The 17,961-nt window shown below is 38.7% G+C and overlaps 1 protein-coding gene across 2 annotated transcripts in view; it reads left to right on the forward strand.

Moving 5' to 3' along the window:
* ODAD2 (outer dynein arm docking complex subunit 2) overlaps positions 1 to 17,961 on the forward strand; it is a 228,434-nt gene that overhangs the window by 63,558 nt on the left and 146,915 nt on the right. For both annotated transcript variants that reach the window (XM_067030599.1, XM_067030598.1), the window contains exon 16: positions 7,721 to 7,835. In XM_067030599.1, the coding sequence (XP_066886700.1) occupies positions 7,721 to 7,835 (115 nt within the window). The remainder of the gene's footprint in view (positions 1 to 7,720; positions 7,836 to 17,961) is intronic.

Raw genomic sequence — 17,961 nt, forward strand, 5'->3', positions numbered from 1 at the left:
TGTCCTAAGTTTTTCATTACTTCAGAATAACCTTAAACCTGAAGGTCAGCTTTCAAATATAAGTGCCTGACTACAAAAGAATTAAATTTCATGTTCTCTAGAAAATAATCGAGAAAAAATGTTTCTATTAATATTCTGTAAATACCCAAGATTCTAAGAAGTTTTACATGACAGTTTACCTAAATAATAGACTAATTTCCTACAATTTATCCTGTAAAATATTTTCCTTCCACACGTTGTAAAACAAACATTTGCTGAACTGATTGTTACATAGTCCAGTGTTATGTGATCATGTAATGAAAGACTCTTTTATAAAACATATACACAAGGATAGAATTAAAACTTACCATGGAATCTATAACTCTAAATTTCCTGTCTTCTGTGGTTTAAACATAATTATGTTGTATTTACATAGTTTTTTTTTTACATTGGGTTTATCTGTTCTTTTTAAAAAGGGGGAAAAAAATAAAGCTATGCTTGTTTGCATACAAAAGAGATTTAATCTCTTTGTGGTTGCCCAGAAATTTCATTTACCACAAAACCAGTCCTTGTGACATTTTAGGGTTTATGCAAGATATAAAATAGAATATATGTTTTATATGTTTGTATCAATAAGAACATTTTTCCTTCCTTTTACATTTTTTAATTTGTTTTTCATCTGTATACTTTTAAAAGCATATGGATTTAACTGAGATACTGAAATGCCAAATGAAAATTAATTATGTGAATAATTGAATCTTCTGAATCTTAGTTTTCTCATTTTAAAACAAGCTCTGGGGATGTTTAATTTGACGATTGTGTGGATTTTATTCATCCACATTATATATCTCATCCATCCAGTTGTGATGTGTGCTTAGTTCCATAGCTGAATAAATTGGCTTTTCAGTACTATTTCCTGTGTGTGTGAGTACGTGTGTGTGTTTACAATGAAGTTAAAACACATTTTTAAAACTTTTAACTTGTGAAATATAATATACATAAAGGAAGGTGCATGATGTAAACGTACACATTAGTAAATTCTTGAAAAGGGAGGACTCATGTACCTGCCACCCAAGCCAAGAAGCAGAATACCATCATCACCCTACAAACACCCGGGCTGCCTGTCCTATCACGGCCCCCCAGTGCCCACTGCCCTGCAGTCTGGGGAGAGCCCTTCTCTTGCCTTTTATGGTAATTCATATCTTACTCTGTTTGCATCATTTTATATTTGAGAATGCCTCCCTAAATAGTTTTATTTCTATTTGGAAACAAATGGAAGCATATAATATGTGTTGGTTTTCATCTGAATTTTTTTGTTCAAAATTATAGGTTATTTTAACACTTAATTGCTCAGTTTGATGCGTTGTAGCAATTGTATACACGCATATGACCACCAGCCAAAAGAAGATATAAAACATGTCCTTCACCCAAGAAAGTGCACTCATGCTATTTCCCGTCAATCTCCTCTCCCACCCCAAGCAACCACCTTCTGATTTCCATCACTATAGATTAGTTTTGCCCTGTTTGGGGTTTGGAATTTCTGAGTCATAGGGTAGAAGTTTAACTTTATTAGAAACATCCAAATGGTATACAAAAGTGGTTGTACAGTTTTACATTCCCATTGGTGCCAACATTTAATGTTGCTCTTTTTTTTTTTTTTAAATTTAGCCCTTCTAACAGTAAAATTGTATGTCATTGTAGATTTCATTTGCATTCCCCTGATAACTAACGATGGTGAATAACTTTCCATGTGCTTATTTCATGTGTATATATGTTATTTTGTAGTCTAGTCAAGTTTTTTGTCCATTTTAAATTTGGATTGTTTATCTTTTTTGGCAGTTTGAAGAAGTTCTTCACATATTCTGGATACAAATCCATTGTTCGATTTATGTGCTGTGGAATGATTTTTCCCAGTCAGTATGAAGGCTGTCTTTTCAGCGGAAAGTTTTAATTTGATGAAGTTAAAGTTATCAATTTTACTTTCATGGCTAGTGTACTATATGATATACCTCAAACTAGTTTCTAAGTGTGGTGTGGAAAGGGGAGTCCAAGTTAATTTTTTCATATGATAGTCAATTGATCTAGCATCATTTACTGAAAACACGATTTCTCAGTTGATTAGCTTGGTCCCTTGGTTGAAATTCAATTGACTGTATATTAGCAGATCTATTTCAGAACTCCTTTTTCCATTGATCTATTTTTCTATCCTCATGTCAGTCCCACACTATCTTGATTATTATAGCTTTGTAATAAGAGTGTTAAGTCCTCCAACTTTTTAAGATGCTTTGGGCTATCTTAGATGTTTTGCATTTATATATAAATTTTAGAGTCATCTTGTCTAAATCTTTTTTAAAGCTTTATGGAATTTTAATAATTGTTGTTAAGAATCTATAGATCAATTTAGAAAGAGTAGAAATCTTAACAATATTGAGATTGCCAATCCACTAATATGGTGTATATCTCCATTTATTTGGGTCTGTTTTAATTCTAGTAGGATATGCAGTCCAATACTCTCTTGTGGTGCTGGGCGGTGGCAGTGAGCTGCAGCCCCAGTCAGCCATGTGATTAGGAGGGTAAACAACTCAAACACTCACTACCATTCTGTACCCATCAACCATTCTGGTTTTCACTTTCAGTACAGTAGTCAATACGTTACAAGAGATATTCAGCACTTTATTATAAAATAGGCTTTGCGTTAGATGATTTTGCCCAGCTATAGGCCAATGTAAGTGTTTTGAGCATGTTTAAGGTGGGCTGGGCTAAGCTGTGATGTTCGGTAGGTTAGGTGTGTTAAATGTGTTTTCCACTTGTGCTGGGTTTATTAGGACACAGCCCCATGGATAAGTCAAGGAAGGTCTGTACAGAGAAAAGAGGGGAAAGTCAAACAACACCTTGAGGAAGCAGTCAGCCAAACTCAAACTGTGGGACTTTCTACAAGAGTCCTGATCTCTTAAAAGAGTCAATGGCATAAACATGTTCTAGATTAAAAGCGACTAAAAAGATATATCAAAAATACAGTGTATGATCCCTTTTGAATCTAAGTTTTGTTTGTTTTTTAAAAAGCTCTAAAGAAAGTTTTACAAAGAAATGGGAATATTTGAATATGAGCTGGACCTCAAAAATTGTTGGGAATGCACAACTTTTCATATGAATGAATAACTGTATGTATGAATGAATAAGTTTTGAAAGCTTTTCTGTCATAGTGCTTACACAACTATGAAAGGATAGACTATCTATCCTTCTACTCTACCAAAGCCAAGGAATTCCGGGACACACTTGACATGCATTTCCAGAGGCTGCCGCATTCACATCTTTTCTCCCAATTTGGTCTCCCATAGCCTCTTTAAAAGAATACACAGAGATATAAACATTAAAACTCTGAGAATTTTTATGAAAATGTAAAATTCTTTTCTAATCATAGTTTTTCACAGGGATTATTAATTCTGACATCCATTTATGTTTCCATTTTTGTGGAATTGCCAACTTGGTTTTAAAACCTATAGATTTCAGTTGCATCTTACAATGTGGCTTAAGAACATCATGTTCCTTTAGGCTAACCACATTTAGGTTGAGCCATATAGCATTTATCAGCATTATTTTCAGCAAATATTGTGAAATTTTTAGAAAAGATGCAAAATTATGGTTTCAAAATAGATGTATTGGCATTGCCAGGAAGAAACTGCAACCTCAGCCATGCTGGCTGTGTGGGTGCAAACTGTTCACATTTGTTCATATATGTGGCCTCAGTGGGCAGGCCAGCCAGCCAGACTTGTTAACAATCCTGACAAGAGGTAATAGAACAAAAGACACGGAGGACTGTAACAAGCAGCCGTGTCTTGTTTGTTTGTTTGTTTTTAAGAGCCAGAATATGAATATGTAGTTGTCTTTCAAGAGCTGTTATTTTGTCAGCCACACAGTTTGATTTCTATGATAAAGTTGAAGATTCTGGAAACATATAGTTTTGTTTTTATAATATCAAAGTATTAATGTAAAATTCTATTGACAATAAAAACAGAAAGAGTTAACATACTGCTGGAAGTGAATTCAGAGCAAGATGCTAATTAAATTAAAGAACTATACAAAAGGAGATAGACCCACTGAAAATGGGCAGTGATGTAATGAATACCACCTACAAGCCCAGCGTTGTGTACTCAAAAAGCAATAAAGTTGTAAAGAAGTTCTAGGAAAATGCACTTTCAACTTAGAGGCAACTCCAAAGAAACATTTACTGATTAGATTTTGAATTTGAACATGCACTTTCCAAGTATGAGGTTAAAAATGAATGTATTTGTGTTGGGAGAGATTCTTGATTCATCAAAAAAGGAGTAGGCAAAGGCTGTCTTGTTTCAGGTCCATTTTTAACCAATACTCACTGTCTGCGGGAGCTGCCCTAAGCATGGCGGGCGATAGCAGATTCCTGCTGTCAAGCAGATTACACAGCACTTGGGGAGATAAGAAGCACATGCACCTGCCTACAATGCAAAGCAGTGTGTTATGAGTGCTAGAAACGAGGGCAGCAAAGCTCAAAAGAATCTCAGAGGAGGGAGAAGCCAGAGGACTTGGGGAGAGGTCTTATGGTAGACCTTAAAGTATGGATTGTTGAAGCAGAAGATGGAGATGGCAGGGCAAAGACTTGGTCCTGGGAGAATTTCTGTGGCTTGTGAGTTAACGGTGTCTGCCCTCTGTGTTCACAGGGAACCGCATGCCCGCATCTATTATAGCATTCACCAGAATAGATTATTATGGTCTCTTTAACACACTCGCTAGACTACAGTTTCCTATAGGACAATTAAAATCCTCATTATTTGCAGATTCAGTATTTGTGTATTCATATCCTTGCTAAAATGTATTTGTAATCCCCCCAGTTAATCCTTATAGCACTTTTGCAGTTATTCACGGACACGTGTGGACCCACGAAAAATCTGAGTTGCCTGGTGCACATGTTTCCAGCTGGGGTTGAACAGGACCACACTCTGCCTTCTTGGTTCCGCTCTCATTTTGTAAACAAGTGTCGTCTTCACAGTATTTAGTGCCACGTTTTTTGCATTTTCATGCTTTGAGCTGGTGATCTTCCTGTTTAAAATGGCCCCCAAGCATAGTGCCAAAATGCAAGAGGGCTGTGATGTGCCTTACAGAGAAAATGTGTGTATTGGATTGCCCGTGGGTTCAGTGTTAATGAATCAACAATGTGTGTTAAGTAAGGTGTCTTTAAACAGAAACACACATAAAACAAGATTATGTATTGATAAGTTAATGAAAATATTCTCACCAGAGGCTCTTAGGAACAAAACTTTATATTCCCCTAGGAGCAATGATTCGATATCTACAAATTCACTGTTTGCAGTGACTTTATACAGCGAACTACCCTGAGTAATAAGAATTGACTGTATCTGTCACTTCCGTATGCTTAGCAAGCACTTAGTGTTTAGTAGATGGCCAAAGAGTTTTATGAGCAAACACCTGAATGCAGGGAGTTTGGAGGAATAAACCAGCTCATTGGAAATGTTAAATACTGAATTCAGGAACTGGGGTGTGACTACCACGCGGGCAGCGGGGAGCTGTCGGAGACTGTCTCCTGGGAGGAACCTCTCAGTTGTGAACTGTTCACCAAGCGTCGACTGAACGTGCTGGGTGGTGTGATGGACAGAATGCATGTCCCCGGGGCCCTGCTGGCAAGGAGATACTGCGGAAGCTCTCAGAACTCCTTCAGCAAGATGAACTTCCCAGGGATTTATGGGACGGACTGGAATTGAGAGAAACTGGAGACATAAAACCAAGTTAGGCAACTACTGTAACAATCCTGATATGAGGTAGTAGACACCAGGATTAGGATGCTGGCAGGGAGAACAGAGAAGTAGGGGGAGATACTTGAGTTATTTGAAGAAAATCCACAGTATATGACTCGATACAGAGGATGAGGGAGATGGAGGGACAAAGTTAAACTCTGAAGTTTGCTACCCATGACTTTGTTAGTTCCTGTGTTTGCAAATGTTTTTTAAAAATGTTTTCCTCATCGAATGTACTTACTCTGTACTGTGCTGTCTTTTAAGACATCTGTAATGGGGTCACAGTCCTCATCTGTTGTAACTCAGCAGCTGATGAATTGCCTAGGGTTTGGGGTGACGGTCAAGGACAGTACATCTGGTTTTAGAATGAATAGTGAATGTTTATTGCTAATTGTGAAATTTTTCCTGGGGGGATCCAGAGTTGAATTATGCCTCTTTTTAACTGAAAATATGTGCCATCCAGATGACTTCCACTCTGGTGACAAGCTATGTCCCTCATTGTATGGCTAAATATTTCCAATGCAACTATCCCTACTACATTAGTGAGAGAGTGGGATGGATTAACATTCACTATTGTTCTTTTAGAAATTGCATGTGAAAAAATAGAGACCCAAGGATCTCCATTAATTACATTTTCTGTGGCATATGTAAACCAGTAAGCTTTTTTAATTTTGCAAAGTAATTCCTTTATTGTGAAGTACAGTGTGTTCAGTATCTTTCTTTATAGTTTCTATAAATCAAGAAATTAAACTTTTATTTTCCCTCAGCATGATACAGACAGAAAGCTTTAGTTTTAGAAAGCTATTTAGTTAAACTTTGGGTTAAAATACTTTCTCAATGTGCTTTTTTCTTATTAAAGATCATCTTTTAAAGAGATAGTTTATATCTTACTATAAACTCTTTGCATTACCAACTGTTTTATAAGGTTATGGAAAACATATCCAACTTGGAACCTTTGGAATAATACATGCTTTTTTTCCTGGCATACTCAGATAATCAAGAAATGTAGTTTTTTACTGTCAATTTTCAAGAAAAAATTTGAATGGTGCCAAGCTAGTAGTATTTATTCTATCTGTGGCTAAGTACTACGTGTATTTAACTCAACTTGAGGTTCAAAATCAAAGGAATTTTGATGTTCTTTATCTTTTTGCATATGCTCTGAGTTTATCTTTCTGAACAAAGCCATGTTTGTAAAGGATATTAAGTTTTGTTTGACCTTCTTCTCAACTGCAAGTACTTGATGGACCTTAATGCAAGGTTATGCTCCCTGGACTGATTGATATATAAACAGAAGACAGATGGCGTGGAGATGACTCTGATGCTAATTCATTTTTCAGCTAGTCAAGAAGATACTTTGATTATAGTGTGTTTAAGTAACTATAACACAGTCTGCAATGTTGGTCTTGCTGGGAAGGGAGCACATGGAAAACAAGTTATGTGTTATTCGTGCCCCACAAAGGATGCAGTGTGTTGTACTGATTTTAATTCCTAGTGCTAGATTAGTACTGGAAGAGGTTAAACTGTGTCATGCAGTACGGTAAGTCAGTTAAACACAGACCAAATAGAAAAGGTAACTGCACAGCTTTGAGCCATAAATATTTGTCTTGGAAAGTATTTAGATGTTACTATATGAAAGAAACCAGTATTTTTACATTTAGGTAACAGTCTGTATACAGCTAATTAAAGAATTACATGGTTTGATTTTCAGTTTATGTGAATCGTAACTATCATGGAGCTTGCTTTCTGTGTCAACGAGTTTAAAACTGAAATCAGAGAGCTGACAACTCAACAGCATGTTATGTCCCTGCTGTTGTTAAAGTTTTGAAAAAAAATAGCTAAGCAAAATGTCAAAAGGAGAAAAAATAATTATAATTGTGTGAATAGATAGGCCGTTTACATTTTTATTTTCATGTACTAATTACAGTCTCTACCTCTGTTTTTTTGTTTCACAATAGGATAATTGATCACTTAGACGGAGTTCGTTTGTTGTGGTCCCTACTAAAAAATCCTCACCCGGACGTGAAGGCCAGTGCAGCTTGGGCCCTCTGTCCCTGCATCCAGAATGCAAAGGTGAGAAGAGACTGCAAATCAATCCATTCTAGAATCTCTAATTCCATATTGAATAATATCACCACAGGTCACTAATTGCTTTTCACTTCTTTTTGGTCAGATTTATCTGGGGGGAAAATGTGCTGAACGTTTGTGCCAAACTAATTTTTGAGCAATACCTTCTCCTGGTCAGTTTTTATATGTAAAATGAAACTGGGCTAAGATGGCAGTGCTTATTACCATGTTCTACATGGCTGGTGCAATCAAAACAACTACCCCAGGTAAATTAGGGGGAGGAAAGTTGACTGTTCTTATCTCTTGGGTGAAAAGAAAATTGCATTACTGCTACTTTCAGAAGCTCAAGATGACTTCTATGTTATTTATTGTCTGAATTACTACAATGAAAAATCACTAAGTTCTTTGTTACCTTGAGAAAGTCACATAATTTCATGAATCCCACTTTTCTTATCTGTCAATAAAGACTGGACATAAAACCTATGGATAAAATTCTTATATGAAAAAAGACTGAACTGGAAATTTCTGAAGTCTTTTAGCTCTTCATTTGTAAATTTTATTATTTTCTTTGAGGATCTCTTTTCAGCCCATTTCTGTTATCTTCACTTAAATTTCTTTTCCTATAGGTTTAGGGATTTCCCTTTAAGATCCTTGTTGCTAGAGATATTTCTCTCTGTTGAGTATTTTTATCTAAAGTATTTTTATTTAAAGCATTTAATTCCTGTAATAAATTTAACATGCCTCTATCTTTCTAAATATTTGTGACTAGAAGTAATCTTTTGTAAAAAGTGAATTGTGATATATAGCAATAGTAGAAAAGACTTATTACAAACTGGTTAATGGAACCATTTTTTTATAACAACAAAAAAGGAAAAATAAAAATAAAAACACCTCAAATGTCAACCTACAGGAAAATGGACAACAGGATGATAGTACAGTCATAACATGTCATACAATGCAGCAGTGAAAAATGAATGTATTTCAGCAATGTGTTCATCAATATCGATACATCACATAAACATACCGAGCAAAAAAAAAAAACAAGTTTCAGAAGCAGACATACAATATAATCCTATTATATAAGGTCCAAAGAAATTTTTTAAATGCAAAATATAAATGATATTATGTAGGGAGCAAGAAAGAAGCCTACTGGAGAAATATTGCTACACATCCTTAAAGAATATCTTTAAGGATATTTTATAAGAAAGACCTTAATCTCCTTAAGGAATCTTTAATATCTTTAAGGATCTTAATTATCTTTAAGGAAGGTTAATGGTATCAGAGGCAAGCCAAGATTAATAAGCAGAACTAACTTCAGAGGAAAGAGATAATGTAAAGAACAGAAGATAGGGCTTCCCTGGTGGCGCGGTGGTTGGGACTCCACCTGCCGATGCAGGGGACATGGGTTCGTGCCCTGGTCTGGGAAGATCCCACATGCCACAGAGCGGGTGGGCCCGTGAGTCATGGCCGCTGAGCCTGTGCGTCTGGAGCCTGTGCTCCGCAACGGGAGAGGCCACAGCAGTGAGAGGCCTGCGTACCACACACACACACACAGAAAAAAAAAGAACAGAAGATAACATTAAATTTTTAAAATTAATGTCCTCAGAATGACCCAAGGGATACTACTAGGCCCAAAAAGCCTGAATAAAAAAGAAATATTCATAGATTAAGAAAGAACTTTTGGAAATTAAAAATATATTTGACAAAACAATAAATTTAATAAAAGATAAATACTAGGTTATGTGTGATGCTGGAATATGACTATGTAATTATCTGGATGATAAGGTCTAATTAATAGCTAAAAATGTAAAGTAAAAGTAAAAACTAAATAGGGATTGCAAGCACACAAAAAGAAAGAGAGCAATTGAAAAGAAGAAACAGTCTTTTTTTTTTAAAGGGTGGTGGGGTGGTTTCTGTAAGCTGAAGAGTTGAAGAAAGACCCTAGTCTTCAGATTGAAAAGTTCCATTTAGTGCCGGGAAAAAGAAGTTATCTATGCCTGGACACAAATTTAAATTTGGTGTTTCCAGAAATTAAAGGAAAGGAAAAAGTTACGTAAGAGTAAGAATCACACCAGTATTAGGCTTAACATCATTCACAATAAATTCTACAAGAAAAAGGAACAAAGCCTTTACTGTCTTTAGAGGAAAACACTTTTTATGCTGGAATTCTATACCCCGCAAAACTAGCATTCCAGTGAGAGTAGACTAAGGACAGAATAAAGACATTGAGCCTTTAGAAATGTCAGCACTCAGGAAAGTTATCCCCCAGGGGTCTTCTTTGAAAAAAAATTACTTTACAATGTTTTCCAGCAAAACAGAAGATTCTAAGGAAGAGAATAACATGAGTTATAGAAACAATAATGAACAAATAAATCATTAGAATTTATAGCTAAGTATGAATTTGTGTTGGTAATATGGCTTTCAAATTTTGTCAGATTATTAAGAAAGAATTTCTTTAAAAGTAATGGCATAAAGTAAAATGAAAGCAGATGGTGTTGTCACAGTAACAATCTGAATCTAAACTACCAGATGATTTGGAAAGCATGTTAGGGAGTGGAAGGTAATAGGTAAAAACATGCCAAAAGTCTTTCCTTTTCCTAGAGAAGGGTGTTAGAGATACTGGTTAAATCTCAATCATCATTAAAAATATGATGAATTTAATATTATCATTGGTGAGATACCATTTTGTATAGATAACATTTCTATCAGTGCTGTTATTACGTGTAAACTGCGTCCTGTATTCATATGGACTTCAACTCCAAATCTGCCTATTTATCTATTATTAGCTTTAAAAGGTATTCCAGCATTTCCACATTCATTATTCTTGCCCAGGATTTCTGTCCCAAATATCCAACTGGTCTCCTTTGCTAGCAACCCAAACTGAGCCACACTCAGACTTTAAGAACAACCCATCTTGTCTGTGTTTAAGCCCTTGGCCCCAAGGCCAGTCTACACCCGAGCCCTCATAAAGAGCTCCATTTCTCCTGAACCTCTCCTGCCTTGCACTGCTCTCCTCTCCCACCAACTCAGCATCTTTGAACTCTTCTCAGCTCCCTTCCTACCACTCCTGGGAGAAGGACAGACCCATGAGCATCTCTGCTTGTTCACGTCTCTTACCAAGAACTTCTGTATGCATATTCATTTGGGTAACATGAACATCTGAAGAGTTTTGAACAGGAAGAGATATAAGCAGATTGGCTCACTAGAAAATGTGTGAGTGGATGATTAATTAGGCTATTACCATGATTCAGAGGAAAGTAATTGGAGTTTGACCTAATACAGGGGCAGTGTGGGTGAAGAGGAAGAGCAAATACAAGAAATGATTGGGAAATAGAATCAGAAATTGGTGAGTTATTGGATGTTGGCTATGAGAAAGAGGTGAGAGAGAGTATGAATTTTTGTTTTCGTTTTGGTGTTTTAGCTTTGACAACTAAGTAACCTTAGTTGCTAACCTTGTTAGTAACCTTTACCAAACATGGGAAGAACACAATTTGGGGAAAAGATGGGGGATTTGCTTTCACCTATAGGTATAGATGTCCAGTCATTTGAATATATGAATCTGGGTGTCAGGAGAGATTCTGGACTGGAGATATATCTATATATGGGAGCTATCAGTATGTAGGAGGTGGTTGAATTCTTGAGCAAAGATGAATGGCAGAGGATGTGGGTGACAAGAGAAGACCAGTGACAAAGAGCAGTCACAGAGGAAGAGCAACGTGTGAGGAGATCAGCAGGAGAGGGCAATTTCAAGAAAGACAAGAAAGGAAGCAAAGCCAAGAAAGGAGGAGTGTTCACCAGTATCATTTGCCCCTGAGGTCATTTGCCTTTGAAAACTGAAGAGAGTACATTAAATATGGAAATTAAGAGGTCATGGGTCATAGACATTTCAGTTGAGAGGTGAGAGTTTAAGTCTGTGGTACTGGGGTGAGAAATGAATTAAGGGGAGAAATAGATACAAAGAGGATTAATAGTCCTTTCTGGAAGCTGAGCTGTTAACAGAAGGAGCCAATATGAAATCCGGAAGACAGTTTAGGCTGAGGGAATGACTAATATGGGAAAGGCATGACAGATGGAGAGGGTGTGTGTAGGTAGTAGATGGAGAAAGGAAGAATGGATGCATGGAAGGAAGGAAGAAAGCATAGCTCTCACTGTTCCTAAACCTTATAAGCACATTGCTCTAAGTAGAGTAAAAAACTTCTGGAGCACCAAGCAGGACAGTTCTAGAATACATAACTCCTGAGGGTGAGCCCTGTGAGAGGAAGGACTTCTGGTAAGAAACACTGAAAAAAGCAACTTCTTACTTCATCCAGGCAACAAACACATGCCCAATCTCCTGTCTCCCTGTCTGTCTATCTATCTATCTATCATTCTATTATCTATCTCTCTATCTATCAATCTTTCTGTCATCCAATTCAGAAGTGACAAAGTTATCAAAGGGATCTGAATTAATACCCTTCTGTGAATTTAAAGACTTGAAGTCACACGTTTCTTAGCTGACAGTAAGTATAATTTGGCTGGTTATTTCAACAATGAGGACTGGCTTTTCTGATTACATAATATAGAAGACATTTCCGTAAATTGAATTAACTAAATATGCAGAGTCAAAATTTGATGTCAAATATATCACAAAATTCATCTTTTATGACTAAATTTATGATGAACATTTTTAGAAGTCAATTTGAAATAGATGAGGAGGATGCATACCTTTTCAAAAATGTATTGAGATATGTGAGCAAAAATTTTGAAGACTATTGGTCTAGTATATCAGGTCTGGCCCTTGAAATGGGAGAGAAGGAAATTTAAAACATCTTTCCTCAAGAAAATACCCTAATTTGCAAGATTCTTGTCCTTTTGAAAACTCCTATGTTCTAGGACCAAGAGGTGAATATTATACTGGTTTCCTTCCTTGCATACTTCTAGAACAAAACTCATCTTCCCAAGGCAGAAGGATACCTCAGGGGTCAAGTGCAAGAGAGGTCATGTGCTCAGAAAGGCAAGAGGAAAGAAAGCATATTTATATTAAAAAATAATATCTCATTATTCATATAGATCCCAATCAAACTGCGGTTTCAGACAGCTCTATCTAATAGAAATTTCTGTGATAATGGAAATGTACTCTTCAGATATTGCAACCAGTAGCCATGTGTGGGTTTTGAAATGTGAATAGTCTGACTGAGGAACTAAACTTTTCATTATATTGAGTTTTAATTAATTTAAGTAGCCACATGTAGCTAGTGGCTATTGTTTTGAATATCCCAAGTCTAAAGTATGCAAATAATGGAGAGTTGTTTTTGAAAAGCAACTTCTACAAAAAGTTGTAAACCTCAAGAATTATATAAGTTGGCATATGGTTATATATTCACTATGCCAACTTTAGAAAATAAAGAAAAACACAAAGGAAAGTGTCTTTTGTGTTTCCATATAAATTTAAAATATTTTTTGTTCTAGTTCTGTGAAAAATGCCATTGGTAATTTGATAGGGATTGCATTGAATCTGTAGCTTGCCTTGTGTAGTATGGTCATTTTGACAATATTGATTCTTCCAATCCGAGAACATGGTGTATCTCTCCATCTGTTTGTGTCATCTTCAATTACTTTCATCAGTGTCTTATAGTTTTCCAAGTACAGGTCTTTTGCCTCCTTAGGTAGGTTTATTCCTAGGTATTTTATTCTTTTTGATGTGTGTTTCCTTAATTTCTCTTTCTGATCGTTTGTTGTTAGTGTATAGAAATGAAACAGATTTCTGTGTATTAATTTTGTATCCTACAATTTACCGAATTCATTGATGAGCTTTAGTAGTTTTCTGGTAGCGTCTTTAGGATATTCTGTGTATGGTATCATGTCATCTGCAAACAATGACACTTTTACTTCTTCTTTTCCAGTTTGTATTCCTTTTATTTCTTTTTCTTCTCTGATTGCTGTGGCTAGGACTTCCAAAACTATGTTGAATAAGAGTGGTGAGAGTGGACAACCTTGTCTTGTTCCTGATCTTAGTGGAAATGGTTTCACTTTTTCACCATTGAGGATGATGTTGGCTGTGGGTTTGTCACATATGGCCTTTATTATGTTGAGGAAAGTTCCCTCTATGCCTGCTTTCTGCAGGGTTTTTATCAAAAATCGGTGTTGAATTTTGTCAAAAGCTTTCTCTGCATCTATTGAGATGATCTTATGGTTTTTCTCCTTCAGTTTGTTGATATGGTATATTATGTTGATTGATTTGCATATATTGAAGAATCCTTGCATTCCTGGAATAAACCCCACTTGATCATGGTGTATGATCCTTTTAATGTGCTGTTGGATTGTTTGCTAGTATTTTGTTGAGGATTTTTGCATCTATGTTCATCAATGATATTGGCCTGTAGTTTTCTTTCTTTGTGACATCTTTGTCTGGTTTTGGTATCAGTGTGATGGTGGCCTCATAGAATGAGTTTGGGAGTGTTCCTCCCTCTGTTATCTTTTGGCAGAGTTTGAGAAGGGTAGGGTGTTAGCTCTTCTCTAAATGTTTGATAGAATTAGGCTGTGAAGCCATCTGGTCCTGGGCTTTTGTTTGTTGGAAGATTTTTAATCACAGTTTCAATTTCAGTGCTTGTGATTGGTCTGTTCATATTTTCTCTTTCTTCCTGGTTCAGTCTCGGCAGGTTGTGCATTTCTAAGAATTTGTCCATTTCTTCCAGGTTGTCCATTTTATTGGCATAGAGTTGCTTGTAGTAATCTCTCATAATCTTTTGTATTTCTGCAGTGTCTGTTGTTACTTCTTTTTTTTTTTTTTGCGGTATGTGGGCCTCTCACTGTTGTGGCCTCTCCTGTTGCGGAGCACAGGCTCAGCGGCCATGGCTCATGGGCCCAGCCACTCTGCGGCATGTGGGATCCTCCCAGATGGGGGCACGAACCCACGTCCCCTACATTGGCAGGCGTACTCTCAACCACTGTGCCACCAGGGGAAGCCCAACTTCTCCTTTTTCATTTCTAATTCTATTGATTTGAGTCTTCTCTCTTTTTTTCCTGATGAGTCTGGCTAATGGTTTATCTTCTCAAAGAACCAGCTTTTAGTTTTATTGATCTTTATTATCGTTTCCTTCATTTCTTTTTCATTTATTTTTGATCCGATCTTTATGATTTCTTTCCTTCTGCTAAATTTGGGGGGTTTTTGTTCTTCTTTCTCTAATTGCTTTAGGTGCAAGGTTAGGTTGTTTATTTGAGATGTTTCCTGTTTCTTAAGGTAGGATTGTATTGCTATAAACTTCCCTCTTAGAACTGCTATTGCTGCATCCCATAGGTTTTGGGTCGTCGTGTCTCCATTGTCATTTGTTTCTAGATATTTTTTGATTTCCTCTTTGATTTCTTCAGTGATCACTTCGTTATTAAGTAGTGTATTGTTTAGCCTTCATGTGTTTGTATTTTTTACAGATCTTTTCCTGTAATTGATATCTAGTCTCATAGCGTTGTGGTCGGAAAAGATACTTGATATGATTTCAATTTTCTTAAATTTACCAAGGCTAGATTTGATCTAGCAAGATATGATCTATCCTGGAGAATGTTCCATAAGCAAGATATGATCTATCCTGGAGAATGTTCCATGAGCACTTGACAAAAATGTGTATTCTGAATTCTTTTTTAGGTAGACTGCCTATTTCCTCTTCATTTGTTAGGTCTCGTGGGTTTTTACCTTGCTCCTTCATCTGCTGTGTGTTTTTCTGTCTTTTCATTTTGCTTATCTTACTGTGTTTGGGGTCTCCTTTTCGCAGGCTGCAGGTTCATAGTTCCCGTTGTTATTGGTGTCTATCCCCAGTGGCTAAGGTTGGTTCAGTGGGTTGAGTAGGTTTCCTGGTTGAGGGGACTAGTGCCTGTGTTCTGGTGGATGAGGCTGGATCTTATCTTTCTGATGGGCAGGTCCACGTCTGGTGGTGTGTTTTGGGGTGTCTGTAGCCTTATTATGATTTTAGGCAGCCTCCCTGCTAATGGATGGGGCTGTGTTCCTGTCTTGCTAGTTGTTTGGCATAGGGTGTCCAGCACTGTAGCTTGCTGGTCGTTGAGTGAAGCTGGGTCTTGGTATTGAGATGGAGATCTCTGGGAGATTTTTGCTGTTTGATATTACATGGAGCTGGGAGGTCTCTTGTAAACCACTGCCTTGAAGTTGGTTCTCCCACCTCAGAGGCACAGCCCTGATGCCTGGCTGGAGCACCAAGAGCCTTTAATCCACACGGCTCAGAATAAAAGGGAGAAAAAATAGAAAGGAAGGAAAGAAGGAAGGAAGGAAGAGGAAGAAAGGAAGGGAGGAAGAAAGAAAGAGGATAAAATAAAGTGGGATAAAATAAAATAGTTATTAAAATAAAAAATAATTATTAAAAACAAAAACAAAAAAACAGAAAAACCCCGGGATGGTCAGAACGCTAGGACAGATGTTGAAAGCAAAGCTATACAGACAAAATCTCTCACACAGAAGCACACACATACACACTCACAAAAAGAGAAAAAAGGGAAGAAAATAATATATTTTGCTCCCAAAGTCCACCTCTTCAATTTGGGATGACTCGTTTTCTATTCAGGTATTCCACAGATGCAGGTAATCACGTTGATTGTGGAGCTTTAATCCGCTGCCCCTGAGGCTGCTGGGAGAGATTTCCCTTTCTCTTCTTTGTTAGCACAGCTCCCAGGGTTCAGCTGTGGATTTGGCCCCGCCTCTGCGTGTAGGTCGCCTGAGGATGTCTGTTCTTCGCTCAGACAGGATGGGGTTAAAGAAGCAGCTGATTCGGGGGCTCTGGCTCACTCAGGCCGGTGGGAGGGAGGGGCACGGGTGCGGGGCGAGCCTGCGGCGGCAGAGGCCGGCGTGACATTGCACCAGCCCGAGGCGCGCCGTGTGTTCTCCCGGGTAAGTTGTCCCTGGGTCCCGGCACCCTGGCGGTGGCGGGCTGCACAGGCTCCCGGGAGGGGAGGTGTGGAGAGTGACCTGTGCTCGCACACAGGCTTCTTGGTGGCGGCAGCAGCGGCCTTAGCGTCTCATGTCTGTCTCTGGGGTCCGCGCTGGTGGCCGCGGCTCGCGCCCGTCTCTGGGGTTCCTTTAAGTGGCGCTCTGAATCCCCTCTCCTCACACACCAGGAAACAAAGAGGGAAGAAAAAGTCTCTTGTCTCTTCGGTAGCTCCGCGCCCGTCTCTGGAGCTCCTTTAAGGGCGCGCTTAATCCCTTCTCCTCGCGCCCCAAGAAGCAAAGAGGGAGGAAAACGTCTCTTGCCTCTTCGGCAGCTCCAGACCTTTCCCCGGACTCCCTCCCGGCCAGCCGTGGCGCACTAGCCCCTTCAGGCTGTGTTCACGCCGCCAGCCCCGGTCCTCTCCCGGCTTCCGACCGAAGGCCGCGCCTCAGCTCCCAGCCCCCGCCCGCCGCGGCCGGTGAGCGGACAAGCCTCTCAGGCTGGTGAGTGCCGGTCGGCGCCGATCCTCTGTGCGGGAATCTCTCCGCTCTGCCCTCCGCACCCCTGTTGCTGCGCTCTCCTCCGCGGCTCCGAAGCTCCCCCATCCGCCACCCGCCGTCTCCGCCTGCGCAGGGGCTCCTAGTGTGTGGGAACCTTTCCTCCTTCACAACTCCCTCCCAGTGGTGCAGGTCCCGTCCCTATTCTTTTTTTTTTTTTTTTGCGGTTGCGGAGCACAGGCTCCGGACGTGCAGGCTCAGCGGCCATGGCTCACGGGCCCAGCTGCTCCGCGGCACGTGGGATCCTCCCGGACCGGGGCTGGAACCCGCGTCCCCTGCATCGGCAGGCGGACTCTCAACCACTGCGCCACCAGGGAAGTCCCCGTCCCTATTCTTTTGTCTCTGTTTTTTCTTTTGCCCCACCCAGGTATGTGGGGAGTTTCTTGCCTTTTGGGAAGTGTGAGGTCTTTTGCCAGCGTTCAGTGGGTGTTCTGTAGGAGCTGTTCCATATGTAGATGTATTTCTGATGTATCTGTGGGGAGGAAGGTGATCCCCGCGTCTTACTGTTCCGCCATCTTCTTTCCTCCTCCTGTTACTTCTTAGTAATTGTGAAAGACAGCCCCAGAATATAAAATGATGCTGGTGAAGAACATGTTATAGTTTTAATAATTAGTAGTTAGACTGGGTTTATATTTCATAAGCATTTACATTTAAATTTTCATTTTGCCT

The sequence above is a fragment of the Kogia breviceps genome, chromosome 3 (genome assembly GCF_026419965.1).
Source record: "Kogia breviceps isolate mKogBre1 chromosome 3, mKogBre1 haplotype 1, whole genome shotgun sequence".
Lineage (NCBI taxonomy): Eukaryota > Metazoa > Chordata > Mammalia > Artiodactyla > Physeteridae > Kogia > Kogia breviceps.